General features: G+C 35.7%; 1 protein-coding gene across 2 annotated transcripts; it reads left to right on the top strand.

The window, feature by feature from the left end:
* The first annotated feature begins 941 nt into the window (after positions 1 to 941).
* Positions 942 to 14,276, top strand: LOC106582436 (major histocompatibility complex class I-related gene protein). 2 transcript variants are annotated; one of them, XM_014165549.2, is made up of 10 exons: positions 942 to 1,208; positions 7,322 to 7,579; positions 7,680 to 7,958; positions 8,242 to 8,550; positions 9,398 to 9,448; positions 9,682 to 9,711; positions 11,641 to 11,679; positions 11,892 to 11,921; positions 12,246 to 12,280; positions 14,202 to 14,276. In XM_014165549.2, the coding sequence occupies exons 1-10, from the start codon at positions 1,151 to 1,153 to the stop codon at positions 14,259 to 14,261; spliced, it is 1,149 nt and encodes a 382-aa protein (XP_014021024.2). In that variant the 5' UTR covers positions 942 to 1,150; the 3' UTR covers positions 14,262 to 14,276. The 2 variants fall into 2 exon arrangements, with proteins under 2 accessions (XP_014021024.2, XP_014021022.1); XM_014165547.2 differs by lacking the exon at positions 942 to 1,208 and adding an exon at positions 1,742 to 1,965.
* Positions 14,277 to 14,634: the final 358 nt, after the last annotated feature.

Below are 14,634 nucleotides of genomic sequence, written 5' to 3'. Positions count from 1 at the left end.
GCCTCTTTTTCGCAACATATATCCCTGTAGCAGCAGTGGTGAAGCAGCAGAGGTCCTCAGGAAGCTTCCAGTGGAGGTGCGGGGGTTGTTTGACCAAGTTGAGGTGCTGATCATAATTCTGTTTGTGGTGCCAGTATCTTCATGTGAGGCTGAGAGGAGTTTCAGTGCACTCCGCAGGTTGAAGACTGCCAGTGGCTAGCATGAAGACTGCTACGGGCTAGCATGGGCCAAGAGAGACTGAACGGCGTAGTTGTCTGTAATGTACATAAAGACAGGCTGGACAGTCTCGAGTTAAAATATCTGCCAGCAATTTGTTGGATCCATTGAAACCCCCCAACATGTTAGGTTATTTTTTTCATTAGTTCAGTAGTGTGTATAGCAGTGGCTCTCAACCTTTTTTGGGTACTGGAATCCCTGCATATTTTGAGACTAGGCAGGCAAGGTTTTGAGCGGTCCTCAGGGACCCCGACCCCTCTATGTTATATTATATGTTCATTACACTTTTTTATTTCACGGACCACTTGCATTTACACTTACTAATGATTTATTTTATGTTATTTTATTTAAAATTGGATACTTTGTGTGACATACTTGTCCATAGATGTTGTTTGAAGAGTTGAGACTGACGGAACAATAAATAAGTATTCTTGTAAAGTTATTGTAGTAGACTCAGGCCAGTGGCACATATTTAATTACTATATAAATGTATCATAAAAAGTAAAATATAATGGTAAATTCAATACTGAGAACTTTGTGATGGTTCTCAATGGAGATTATTTTAGATGAGATCGCACCATGCTCATTGTATCTACGAAACCGCACCCATACACAGTGTACAGTACTATTGGTATTGCAGGTTGTAAATACAAATACCGGCATACATACTGGACTGATAAGGAACACTGCTATAACTATTATTAGTAGTAGTATTATAATGATTTAAACATTTGAACAAGTTGGGACAACTACCTATCAATTATCCAGTAGTAGTACTTATGATTCCTCAAAATACATTTAACATATTACAACGTAGGCTATGTGTTAAAGCACTACTTTTGGTGTCCCCCTCAGGAATTGCTCTTGAGTTGCTCCCCTCCAAAGTTGATATCAGATTTTCGCCCCTGCTACCAACCGTTGTTTAACATTAAACATGGTAGGCCAAATCCTGGTGTTATGGTTGTGTCTCAGCCTGCGTACAGCAAACTCAGGTGAGAGCCTTTCTTTTGTTTAGTTAGCCTTAAATCGGCTAAATAATTGCCCTAAATCAAACGCCGTTTTGGAAGTAAAATAACAACCATCCAACAACGCTATTTTCTTTTAAACTTGAATGTGGTAATGTACGTTGGCGTTTCGAGGTTATTGCCCAAACTTGAGTGTCAGGCTCTGAAGGCAGGGAAGGGTTGATGATATATATATATATATATATATATATATTTTTTTTAAGAAACAAACGTAATCGTAGTCTATATGTCATCTATCCCAAATAGAGAAACAATATTTTCTAGGAGGGAAAACAAATGTGGAGCGTACACACAAAGCAGGCTACTTTAGACTGCTAAGGCAGATCTCTATCACTAGGCTACAATCACCTTCCCTGAATATCTTACTAAATTACCGGAGCACAATATTACTCAGTTTATAAATCAATGTAACCTTTTTTTAAATCTTCAGGGTCAGTATAGTGTATTGTGTCTTGTCAGTGATCTCTCGAAGTTTCTTTCATTTACAACCTGCACCAGTACAGTTTGCCTGGATATAAGTGATGATGTGTACAACTGGATTTTTCAGCCAATCGCGCTTGTCCAAAGTTGATCTCGTTCCCTTAGATTGTTTTGCTTCTATTGAGGTATCAAGAAGTTACTGCCAGGCTATTTCTGATTGTTTTAAATATGTATAGCGTTTCAAATAGGATTGTTCATATTTCTACCTTATTGGTAACGTATTTGATTCCCATGACATTCGCAGGTGAGTTATTTTTTTCACTCGGAGGGTAACGTTACATCAAATATAAATATTTAATCTATCCCTTGATTTGAAAGAATATAATTAGGGTACCACGGTACTGAATGTGCAATAGGCCTAGCCATTCTGTCCAGTGGACATTTCAATTAAATTATTCTTGAAGAATACCATTCTTCATAAAGTTAGTTACCATCTTACCCAGATTGGCTATACCTGCATTTCAAATGCGTGCAAATAGTCTGGGTAACCATTTCATTAACTGTTCAAGAGTCTTATGGCTTGGGGGTAGAAGCTGTTGAGAAGCCTTTTAGACCTTTTGGATATCAATGTCCCAGATTTTAACAGTTGAACGGGTAAGTTATAAATGGCCTGTTCACTGTTATGCCACTAGTGCTACCATGATTATTATAATGTTATGTTACTAGTGCTACTATGATTATTATAATGTTATGCTACTAGTGCTACCATGATTATTATAATGTTATGTTACTAGTGCTACTATGATTATTATAATGTTATGCTACTAGTGCTACCATGATTATTATGTTACTAGTGCTACTATGATTATTATACTGTTATGCTACTATGATTATTATACTGTTATGCTACTATGATTATTATACTGTTATGCTACTATGATTATTATACTGTTATGCTACTATGATTATTATAATGTTATGCTACTAGTGCTACCATGATTATTATGTTACTAGTGCTACTATGATTATTATGTTACTAGTGCTACCATGATTATTATGTTACTAGTGCTACCATGATTATTATGTTACTAGTGCTACTATGATTATTATGTTACTAGTGCTACCATGATTATTATGTTACTAGTGCTACTATGTTTATTATGTTACTAGTGCTACTATGATTATTATGTTACTAGTGCTACCATGATTATTATGTTACTAGTGCTACTATGATTATTATGTTACTAGTGCTACTATGATTATTATGTTACTAGTGCTACCATGATTATTATGTTACTAGTGCTACTATGATTATTATGTTACTAGTGCTACTATGATTATTATGTTACTAGTGCTACTATGATTATTATGTTACTAGTGCTACTATGGTTATTATGTTACTAGTGCTACTATGATTATTATGTTACTAGTGCTACCATGATTATTATGTTACTAGTGCTACTATGATTATTATGTTACTAGTGCTACCATGATTATTATGTTACTAGTGCTACTATGATTATTATGTTACTAGTGCTACTATGATTATTATGTTACTAGTGCTACCATGGTTATTATGTTACTAGTGCTACTATGTTTATTATGTTACTAGTGCTACTATGATTATTATGTTACTAGTGCTACCATGATTATTATGTTACTAGTGCTACTATGTTTATTATGTTACTAGTGCTACTATGATTATTATGTTACTAGTGCTACTATGGTTATTATGTGCTACTAGTGCTACCATGATTATTATGTTACTAGTGCTACTATGATTAAATGTTATGTTACTAGTGCTACTATGTTTATATGTTATGTTACTAGTGCTACTATGATTATTATGTTACTAGTGCTACTATGATTATTATGTTACTAGTGCTACCATGATTATTATGTTACTAGTGCTACTATGATTATTATAATGTTATGTTACTAGTGCTACCATGATTATTATGTTACTAGTGCTACTATGATTATTATAATGTTATGTTACTAGTGCTACTATGATTATTATAATGTTATGCTACTAGTGCTACTATGATTATTATGTTACTAGTGCTACTATGATTATTATGTTACTAGTGCTACTATGATTATTATGTTACTAGTGCTACTATGATTATTATGTTACTAGTGCAACCATGATTATTATGTTACTAGTGCTACCATGATTATTATACTGTTATGTTACTAGTGCTACCGTGATTATTATAATGTTATGCTACTAGTGCTACCATGATTATTATACTGTTATGCTACTAGTGCTACCATGATTATTATACTGTTATGCTACTAGTGCTACCATGATTATTATAACGTTACTGTTATGCTACTAGTGCTACCATGATTATTATACTGTTATACTACTAGTGCTACCATGATTATTATAACGTTACTGTTATGCTACTAGTGCTACCATGATTATTATAACGTTACTGTTATGCTACTAGTGTTACTATGATTATTATACTGTTATGTTACTAGTGCTACCATGATTATTATACTGCTATGTTACTAGTGCTACCATGATTATTATACTGTTATACTACTAGTGCTACCATGATTATTATACTGCTATGTTACTAGTGTTACTATGATTATTATACTGCTATGTTACTAGTGTTACTATGATTATTATACTGCTATGTTACTAGTGTTACTATGATTATTATACTGCTATGTTACTAGTGTTACTATGATTATTATACTGTTATACTACTAGTGCTACCATGATTATTATACTGTTATGTTACTAGTGCTACCGTGATTATTATAATGTTATGCTACTAGTGCTACCATGATTATTATACTGTTATGTTACTAGTGCTACCATGATTATTATACTGTTATGCTACTAGTGCTACCATGATTATTATACTGTTATGCTACTAGTGCTACCATTATTATTATTATGCTGTTATGTCACTAGTGTTACTATGATTATTATGTTACTAGTGCTACTATGTTTATTATGTTACTAGTGCTACTATGATTATTATGTTACTAGTGCTACCATGATTATTATGTTACTAGTGCTACTATGTTTATTATGTTACTAGTGCTACTATGATTATTATGTTACTAGTGCTACTATGGTTATTATGTTACTAGTGCTACCATGATTATTATGTTACTAGTGCTACCATGATTATTATGTTACTAGTGCTACTATGTTTATTATGTTACTAGTGCTACTATGTTTATTATGTTACTAGTGCTACTATGATTATTATGTTACTAGTGCTACCATGATTATTATGTTACTAGTGCTACTATGATTATTATGTTACTAGTGCTACTATGGTTATTATGTTACTAGTGCTACTATGATTATTATAATGTTATGTTACTAGTGCTACTATGATTATTATAATGTTATGCTACTAGTGCTACTATGATTATTATGTTACTAGTGCTACTATGATTATTATGTTACTAGTGCTACTATGATTATTATGTTACTAGTGCTACTATGATTATTATGTTACTAGTGCTACCATGATTATTATGTTACTAGTGCTACTATGATTATTATACTGTTATGTTACTAGTGCTACCGTGATTATTATAATGTTATGCTACTAGTGCTACCATGATTATTATACTGTTATGCTACTAGTGCTACCATGATTATTATAATGTTATGCTACTAGTGCTACCATGATTATTATAACGTTACTGTTATGCTACTAGTGCTACCATGATTATTATACTGTTATACTACTAGTGCTACCATGATTATTATAACGTTACTGTTATGCTACTAGTGCTACCATGATTATTATAACGTTACTGTTATGCTACTAGTGCTACTATGATTATTATACTGTTATGTTACTAGTGCTACCATGATTATTATACTGCTATGTTACTAGTGCTACCATGATTATTATACTGTTATACTACTAGTGCTACCATGATTATTATACTGCTATGTTACTAGTGCTACTATGATTATTATCTGCTATGTTACTAGTGCTACTATGATTATTATATATGTTACTAGTGCTACTATGATTATTATACTGCTATGTTACTAGTGTTACTATGATTATTATACTGTTATACTACTAGTGCTACCATGATTATTATACTGTTATGTTACTAGTGCTACCGTGATTATTATAATGTTATGCTACTAGTGCTACCATGATTATTATACTGTTATGTTACTAGTGCTACCATGATTATTATACTGTTATGCTACTAGTGCTACCATGATTATTATACTGTTATGCTACTAGTGCTACCATGATTATTATACTGTTATACTACTAGTGCTACTATTATTATTATTATGCTGTTATGTTACTAGTGTTACTATGATTATTATACTGTTATACTACTAGTGCTACCATGATTATTATAATGTTATGTTACTAGTGCTACCATGATTATTATACTGTTATGTTACTAGTGCTACCATGATTATTATACTGTTATGTTACTAGTGCTACTATTATTATTATACTGTTATGCTACTAGTGCTACCATGATTATTATACTGTTATGTTACTAGTGCTACCATTATTATTATTATGCTGTTATGTCACTAGTGTTACTATGATTATTATACTGCTATGTTACTAGTGCTACCATGATTATTATACTGTTATGTTACTAGTGCTACTATTATTATTATACTGTTATGTTACTAGTGCTACCATGATTATTATAATGTTATGTTACTAGTGCTACTATGATTATTATACTGCTATGTTACTAGTGCTACTATGATTATTATACTGCTATGTTACTAGTGTTACTATGATTATTATACTGTTATGTTACTAGTGCTACCATGATTATTATACTGTTATGTTACTAGTGCTACCATGATTATGTTACTAGTGCTACCATGATTATTATACTGTTATGTTACTAGTGCTACCATGATTATTATACTGTTATACTACTAGTGCTACCACGATTATTATAACGTTACTGTTATGCTACTAGTGCTACCATGATTATTATAACGTTACTGTTATGTTACTAGTGCTACCATGATTATTATACTGTTATACTACTAGTGCTACCATGATTATTATAACGTTACTGTTATGCTACTAGTGTTACTATGATTATTATACTGTTATACTACTAGTGCTACCATTATTATTATACTGTTATGTTACTAGTGCTACCATGATTATTATACTGGTATGTTACTAGTGCTACTATTATTATTATAATGTTATGCTACTAGTGCTACCATGATTATTATGTTACTAGTGCAACCATTATTATTATACTGCTATGTTACTAGTGCTACTATGATTATTATACTGTTATGTTACTAGTGCTACCATGATTATTATACTGTTATGTTACTAGTGCTACCATGATTATTATACTGCTATGTTACTAGTGCTACCATGATTATTATACTGTTATGCTACTAGTGCTACCATGATTATGTTACTAGTGCTACCGTGATTATTATACTGTTATGTTACTAGTGCTACCATTATTATTATACTGTTATGTTACTAGTGCTACCATGATTATGTTACTAGTGCTACCGTGATTATTATAATGTTATGCTACTAGTGCTACCATGATTTCAGTAAGTAATTGTGTGTGTTTATGTAACAATATTGCTTCTGTTTCCATCCATTAATTTATACCTGTGTTTGTAATTTTTTATCTAGCCAACCATTCCCTGAAGTATTTCTACACAGCGCTCCCACAATCTACTGGCCTTCCAGAGTTCAGCGCTGTTGCTTATTTGGATGAGGAACCAATGTATTTCTATGACAGTTCTACAAAGGAAGTGGTAGCTCGACAGGAGTGGGTAAAAGGAGCCGTGGATCCAGACTTCTGGAGAAGAAATACACAAATTCTTAAGGAGAATGAGATGGTGTTCAAAGACAACATGGACACTGCAAGAGATCGCTTCAACCAGACAAGTTAGTAGGCCATCATCGGAGCATGTTTTGATAGATAGCTAACCGTAAACACTCATTGAAGATTGAAGGATCAATGTTACAATGTGTTCTTCCCTTTTAGGTGCCCTTGTATTGCAGAAAATGTACAGCTGTGACTGGGATGAGGTAACTGGTGCTACAGATGAACGTGAACAGTATGGATATGGAGGAGAGGACTTCCTGTTATTTGATCTGAAGAACAAAAGATGGATTGCACCTGGTCGGCAGGGACTCATCACCAAAATGAAGTGGGATGCTAATGTTATTAAGCTTGAAGCCAAAATTCACTATCTAACACATACGTGTATTGAATGGCTGAAAAAATATGTTTCCAATTGGAGACGCAATCTGGAGAGGACAGGTCTTATTATTATGAAGACTTAATTCGTTTTTACACAATTTGAGTAGGTTTACTATTTCTATGTCTTGGAGATTCTATTTACATGTGTACATACAGTTAGATTTTTCAAACAAGATGTCATTTTTGTTGACTTGTCCAGTAGCCTTCCTGAGGAATAGTGTACAGCCAGATGCTGTCATCTGAAGAACAAAATAAACACTATAGAGCTGTATGTATTTGATCAATATTCTGATGTTTGTGTATTTAATCAATATCCTGATGTTTGTGTATTTGCTTTCCACAGTACCACCGCAGGTATCTTTGCTTCAGAAAGAACCGTCCAATCCTGTGACCTGCCATGCAACAGGCTTCTATCCGAACGCAATCATGATATTTTGGGGAAGAGATGGAGTAGAGATCCATGATGATGTGGTGCATGAAGAGACCCTGCCTAACGGGGATGGGACATATCAGAAGAGAATCCATCTCACTGTGTCCCCTGAAGACCTACAGCAGCACAACTACACATGCACTGTCCAACACGTTAGAGGCGATGATGTGGTTCTGTCTGCTAACAGGGACAGCATTCGCAGCAACAGCAGGAATACTCAGGGTTAGTAGTTCTCCTATTAACCAACGCAGTTCTCAAGGACCCTGGGAATTCAGGTTTTTGTTTCTAAATATTACATCTAAATGTTATGTTCTAGACTTCTATATGTTATTCATCTATTAGCAAACCAGTTGTATATGACAGCCTATTTTCAAATGTGCGTTCTTAGGGGACTCTGTGAATTGATGTTGTGATCCTCTGCTAATCAATGTCTTCCTAATGGTGTGATGTTTTTTTACCCTAGCAGAAATGGAAAACCAAAAATCTGAGTACTGCCAGGTAGAGTTATTGTCAGTGTTAATACATTTTAAGTGGCCGCCACTCAATGTACTTTCCGTACTAAAACCTGGGATATTGAAGCAGGGGTGTATCTAATCCAGACTCAGCAATATGACCACACACTGTGGGCAGCCTAGATATATATTGTCTGTGGTGGAGAGACTTCACAAGTCACCCCACTGTTCTGGTGATCAGTGCTCAACCAACCTGGGAAGCCTGGTTGTTGTTTCTGTTACATTTTGATTATTCGTGTTTACATGAATATTACACCATGGCATTGTTCTACTTATGTTCTCAGTTCAAGAATAACACGAATTGTCTATTCTAGACTTCTGTATGTTATTCATCTATTAGCAAACCAATTGTATATGACAGCCTCTTTTCAAATGTGCATTCTTAGAGGCCGCTGTGAAAAGTGATGTTGTGATCCTCTGCCCCTAGAGTCTGATCAGTTTTGATCACGATTTAACACAAAACATGATTAATTATCTAATCAATGTCTTCACTAATAGTGTTATGTTTTAAATGAAATCAAATGTATTCACATTGAGCGATTCTTCTTTGATCTCAGGGATCTCCATCATCATCTACATGGTCTTGGTATTGGTCATCATCGTCATTGGTACGTCAAGCCCTCTTCACCACTGTAGACACCAGCAGACACAAATATGGCAACAACTAAAACATCCAGTGCATCAGTACATTTGAATGTCAATAATACACAACACCATAGTGTTACATGTATTTTGTTTTGTCATTGAAATGATTGAAACAGATTGATATGGTTTAGATTACCAATGATGATGAGAGAAGGAAAAAAACTAATTGCCACATATTTTTCTCCTTTTATCCAAGTAATAAAGAGAAAGGCCTGGAAAAGAAAAGGTAAGTTCCCACTAGGGATGCACGATATATCGGTGAGCATATCAATATTAGCTAAATATGCCAGCGTCGGCCCAATGTCTAGTTTAACACTGATGTGCAAAACCGATGTCAAAGCTGACGTGCATACCTATATAACGTACAGTAGGTAGAGGTCGTAATGACGCCACGAAAAATACAGCGTTACACAAAACAAAATCTGAAAAATACTAAGTGAACACTTCCAAGAACTTAATTAAGTTCAAGTCGAGCAGTGATTTGAAAGAGTTAAGAAAATTTCAGCGATACAAACTCAAAGGCGAAATCCATTAATGCCAAGATAATGAAATTCATTGTCCTTGACAATCAACCGTTCTCTGTCGTGGATGATGTTGGCTTTCGCCGACTGGCCGAGCACCGGTACACACTACCAAGTAGGCGCTATTTTTTTAGATGTTGCCCTACCGGAGTTACACAGTATTGTTGAAACACATCCATGACCTATTTGCTATGGGCGTCACTGCTATTAACTTCACGACTGACATTTGGACCAGCGAGTGAGCATGATAGCACAGTGTGTCGACGAGGATTTCGTTCTAAGGAAAGCCGTATTGCATGCTCAAGAATGTGCTGGTTCTCATACCGCTGCTGCCATATCAATGGCATTGCATTTGAGAACATGTTTGAAACATGAACACACTCTCCTAGCGCCATTTGAACAACTGACTCGAGAAATAAGCTCATCAACTGCGTCTGCAGCAGACGTGATACCCTCTGTCATGGCATTGAAACACCTGCTAAACGAAACTGCCAACACAGACCGTGGGGTTAAAACTTACAAAAGTACTCGAGGCTGTGAACAAGCGATTCGGTGGCATTCTCTCTGAGCCTCTACTGTGTTGCCACTATGCTCGATTGCTGGGTACAAGGACTGCTACTTCGATGCAGACAAGGAACAGGGTTTATGTGAAATGTTACATACACAGCTGGACAAGATGGAAATGGACACCGTGACAGTGCGCACCGAGGAAGAGAGGCCACGGACAGACAGCTGAAACTTCCCTGCTGACATGTATGATGAAATCCTGGTTGAGAATGAAACGACTGAACAAATGAACAACGAAACAGCACATCAAGTACGTGAAAGAAATAGATTTTGATGATGTTTTACTGGTAATGGGGACATAACTTAAATGCCAACAAAATAACTTTTTGGACTGTGTGTAACCTTTATTTAACTAGGCAAGTCAGTTAAGAACAAATGATTATTTACAATGACTGCCTACCCCGGCCAAACCCAGACGACGCTGGGCCAATTGTGCGCCGCCCTATGGGACTCCCAATCACGGCTGGATGTGATACAGCCTGGATTCAAACCAGGGACTGTAGTGACGCCACTTGCACTGAGATGCAGTGCCTTAGACCGCTGCGTCCATGTATGTGTGTTAACTATTTAACTGTACTAGAAATGCTTAAAAAGCCGCTAAAATTTGTAATATCAGGTATCGTTTTTTGGGGGGGGGCAAGGAAAATATCGGGTATCGGACAAAAATGTCATATCAGTGCATCCCTAGTTCCCACCTATTCTTTTAACCACTATACCCTGTTGATAATACTGCAAAATGAGGGGTTTCAAACTACTTTACTCAATTGCTGCATTGTCTACTAAACAATACAGTGATCATTATATTGTATTTAACATTCATTTTCAGGCTTTAAGGTTAGTCAGTTTTGAAATTCTGAAGGCTATTATAACGTTAATCTTTCTAAAGTCCTTCTAGAACCAACAGCTGGAAAGGAAAAACAATGTGCAACTGAGTACTGAACTGTGTTGTGCTGTATGCAATAGAGGAGTGAATCCTTTATGAAGGATTTCACAATAACTTCCACCTCACCTTACTGAAAAGGTGAGGTGGAAGTTATTGTGAAATGTTCCTTTTTTCCAATTCTCAGTAAGTCTCCTGAAGAAGAGTGTTCATCTGCTCATCAATGGTGAGTATTCAGATTTCTATTTTACTAAAATATGACCCTTCGGCAATAAAGAAATTCAGTCTGGTTGTTTCCCTTTTCATTAATTAAGAGCATAATTTGAGGAGTTTAACATTAAAGAGCTTTGTAAAAATTATGTCAATAATTCGTCAAGGCATTTCCTCCATTACTGATTGAAATAAAAAATAAAAAAACATTTTCTTTTCCCCCCCAAGCAAAAACTGCTGAAATGGAGAAACCAAAAAGTAAGTACTGCCACATGGAGAGTTATTGTCAGTGATAATACATTTTATAATCTACTTTCCGTACTGAAACCTGGGAAATTGAAGCAGGGATGTATGAAGTCCAGACTCAGCAATATGACATCACCATACACGGTGGGGAGCCTAGATGGTTTGTGGTGGAGAGACTTCGTAAGTCACCCAACTATTCTGGTGATGTCGTATCGCTAAGTCTTCCATTAATGCATTCTTGTTTAAATGTCCCCGGTATCAGTACGGAAAGTAGAAAACTGTGATTTTCACAGTTTAATGTTGACATGTTAAAATAAGAAATATGCTGCTTTTCAGAGAGACATTCAGCTGATACTCTCCAGATACAACTGGTAAGAATATTTATTCCTGTATTTGTATAGCTTCATATTTGTAGTTGAAAACGGGTTCTTCAATGAACAATCTGAAACCAGTCAATGAATGCAAATGAATCTAAATGTAACTTTAAATGCACCAATGACTTGACGCAGACTCCCCTTCAAGGTATTTTGTGGACCTGAAGACTGTCAAGTTTTGAGTTTATTAGTCATCCAGACCTCTTATAGGTTCTTAAAAACAAACCCAAGTCTGGATGTTGGCCTCCCCCCATAAATGATTTTCAGTTTGTTGTTTATTTATCCACACATCACATGTACAAATGTAGCTCAGTTGGTAGAGCATGGCGGTTGCAACCCCACGGTTGTGGGTTCGATTCCCACAGGGGACTAGTAGGAAACAATTATGAAAATGAATGTACTCACTACTAGAGGTCGATCGATTATGATTTTTAAACGCCGATACCGATTATTGGAGGACCAAAAAAAGACGATACCGGTTAATCGGACGATTTTTTAAAATTTGTATTAACTTCTATGGGAAACGTGGGACGTGAACGTCCCACTCTATTCAACAGCCAGTGGTATACCGTGGCGCGAAATACAAAAACCTTAAAAATGCTACAACTTCAATTTCTCAAACATATGACTATTTTACACCATTTGAAAGATAAGACTCTCGTTAATCCAACCACATTGTCCGATTTCAAAAAAGCTTTACAGCGAAAGCAAAACATCAGATTATGTCAGGAGAGTACCCAGCCAAAAATAATCACACAGCCATTTTCAAAGCAAGCATATATGTCACAAAAACACAAACCACAGCTAAATGCAGCACTAACCTTTGATGATCTTCATCAGATGACACTCCTAGGACATTATGTTATATAATACATGCATGTTTTGTTCAATCAAGTTCATATTTATATCAAAAAACAGCTTTTTACATTAGCATGTGATGTTCAGAACTAGCATACCCACCCAAAACTTCTGGTGAATTTACTAAATTACTCATGATAAACGTTTACAAAATACATAACAATTATTTTAAGAATTATAGATACAGAACTCCTTTATGCAATCGCGGTGTCAGATTTTAAAATAGCTTTTCGGCGAAAGCACATTTTGTAATACTCTGAGTACATAGCTCGGCCATCAAGGCTAGCTATTCAGACACCCGCCAACGTCGAGGCTCAGTAAACTCCTTTGCTGTTCTTCGTCAGAATGCACTCCCAGGACTTCTACTTCAACAACAAATGTTGTTTTGGTTCCAAATAATCCATAGTTATTATCCAAATACCTCCGTTTTGTTCGTGCGTTCAGGTCACAATCCAAAGGGTGACGCGCGGGCGCATTTCGTGACAAAGAAATTCTAAATGTTCCTTTACTGTACTTTGAAGCATGTCAAACGCTGTTTAAAATCAATTTTTATGCGGTTTTCCTCGTAAAATAGCGATAATATTCCAACCGGACAACCTTGTATTCATTCAAACAGATGAAGAAAAAAATGGCCAAGTCTCGTGGCCGCGCATTTCCAGGCTCTGAGCCACCAGGCAGACCACTCACAAACAGAGTTCTTGTACCTTGCCCAGAGACATCAGACGCCCCAATCCACTTTCTGGCGCCTTCAGAGAGCCAATGGAAGCCTTAGAACGTGTCACGTAACCCCAAAGATACTGTAATTTGTTATGAAAACTTGAAATCGGCCCTACTCACTACTGTTAGTTGGTCTTGATAAGAGTGTCTGCTAAAGGATGAAATGTGATTGTGGAGGGCGAGGGAGATAAAACTCAGACAGCTTGTGGGAGGGGACTTACTCAAATGCACATGCACACAATACTGTGATTATTGTCAATAGATTATGATCATTTACAGGATATGTTGTTTGCATGCTATTTTAAGGTGAATTTTGTTCAGGATGAATGTTTTCATATTTAAGGTTCCGACAGAACGTCCAACAGAAGCAGAACAATTTCCTCAGGCTTCAACTGTCTGTTGACTCTGACAACTTTACGTAAGTATCCATTAATTGTGATCCTTTTGGTGTATAATATCAGCATGTAAAGTAAATGTTTTGAATCCTGTGTGACAGATGAACTTGTGCATTGATTTTGTACATGGATGTAACTGTCTAAGTTCTGTGCTTTGTTCTCTGATTACACATTTTTTATTTTCTGTGCTTTCTCCTAGAAAAAGGATGGAAAACAAGTAAGTTGGGATCTTCTTAACATCTCATTTGCTGTATGTGCTTGGAATAGTTTTGATATTCTTTAATTACATGAATCTGCTTTAATAACATACATCTGATAGTATGTTCTCTTTCCTAGGTTTTTAGTCTAGGCCTACTGCAGTTGGAGGGGTGTCTTCTTTTG

The sequence above is a fragment of the Salmo salar genome, chromosome ssa21, assembly GCF_905237065.1.
Source record: "Salmo salar chromosome ssa21, Ssal_v3.1, whole genome shotgun sequence".
NCBI lineage: Eukaryota > Metazoa > Chordata > Actinopteri > Salmoniformes > Salmonidae > Salmo > Salmo salar.
The sequence above is the reverse complement of the archived record's forward strand: the minus strand, read 5'-3'. Positions and strand labels throughout refer to the sequence as shown.

Bases quoted from the DNA above. Each gene is read 5' to 3' on its own strand.
- LOC106582436 (XM_014165547.2), top strand. From the start codon at position 1,890: ATGTATAGCGTTTCAAATAGGATTGTTCATATTTCTACCTTATTGGTA. The intron at 8,551-9,397 runs GTTAGTAGTTCT...CTTTGATCTCAG, and splicing joins CAACAGCAGGAATACTCAGG to GGATCTCCATCATCATCTAC. The intron at 12,281-14,201 runs GTAAGAATATTT...TTCATATTTAAG, and splicing joins ATACTCTCCAGATACAACTG to GTTCCGACAGAACGTCCAAC.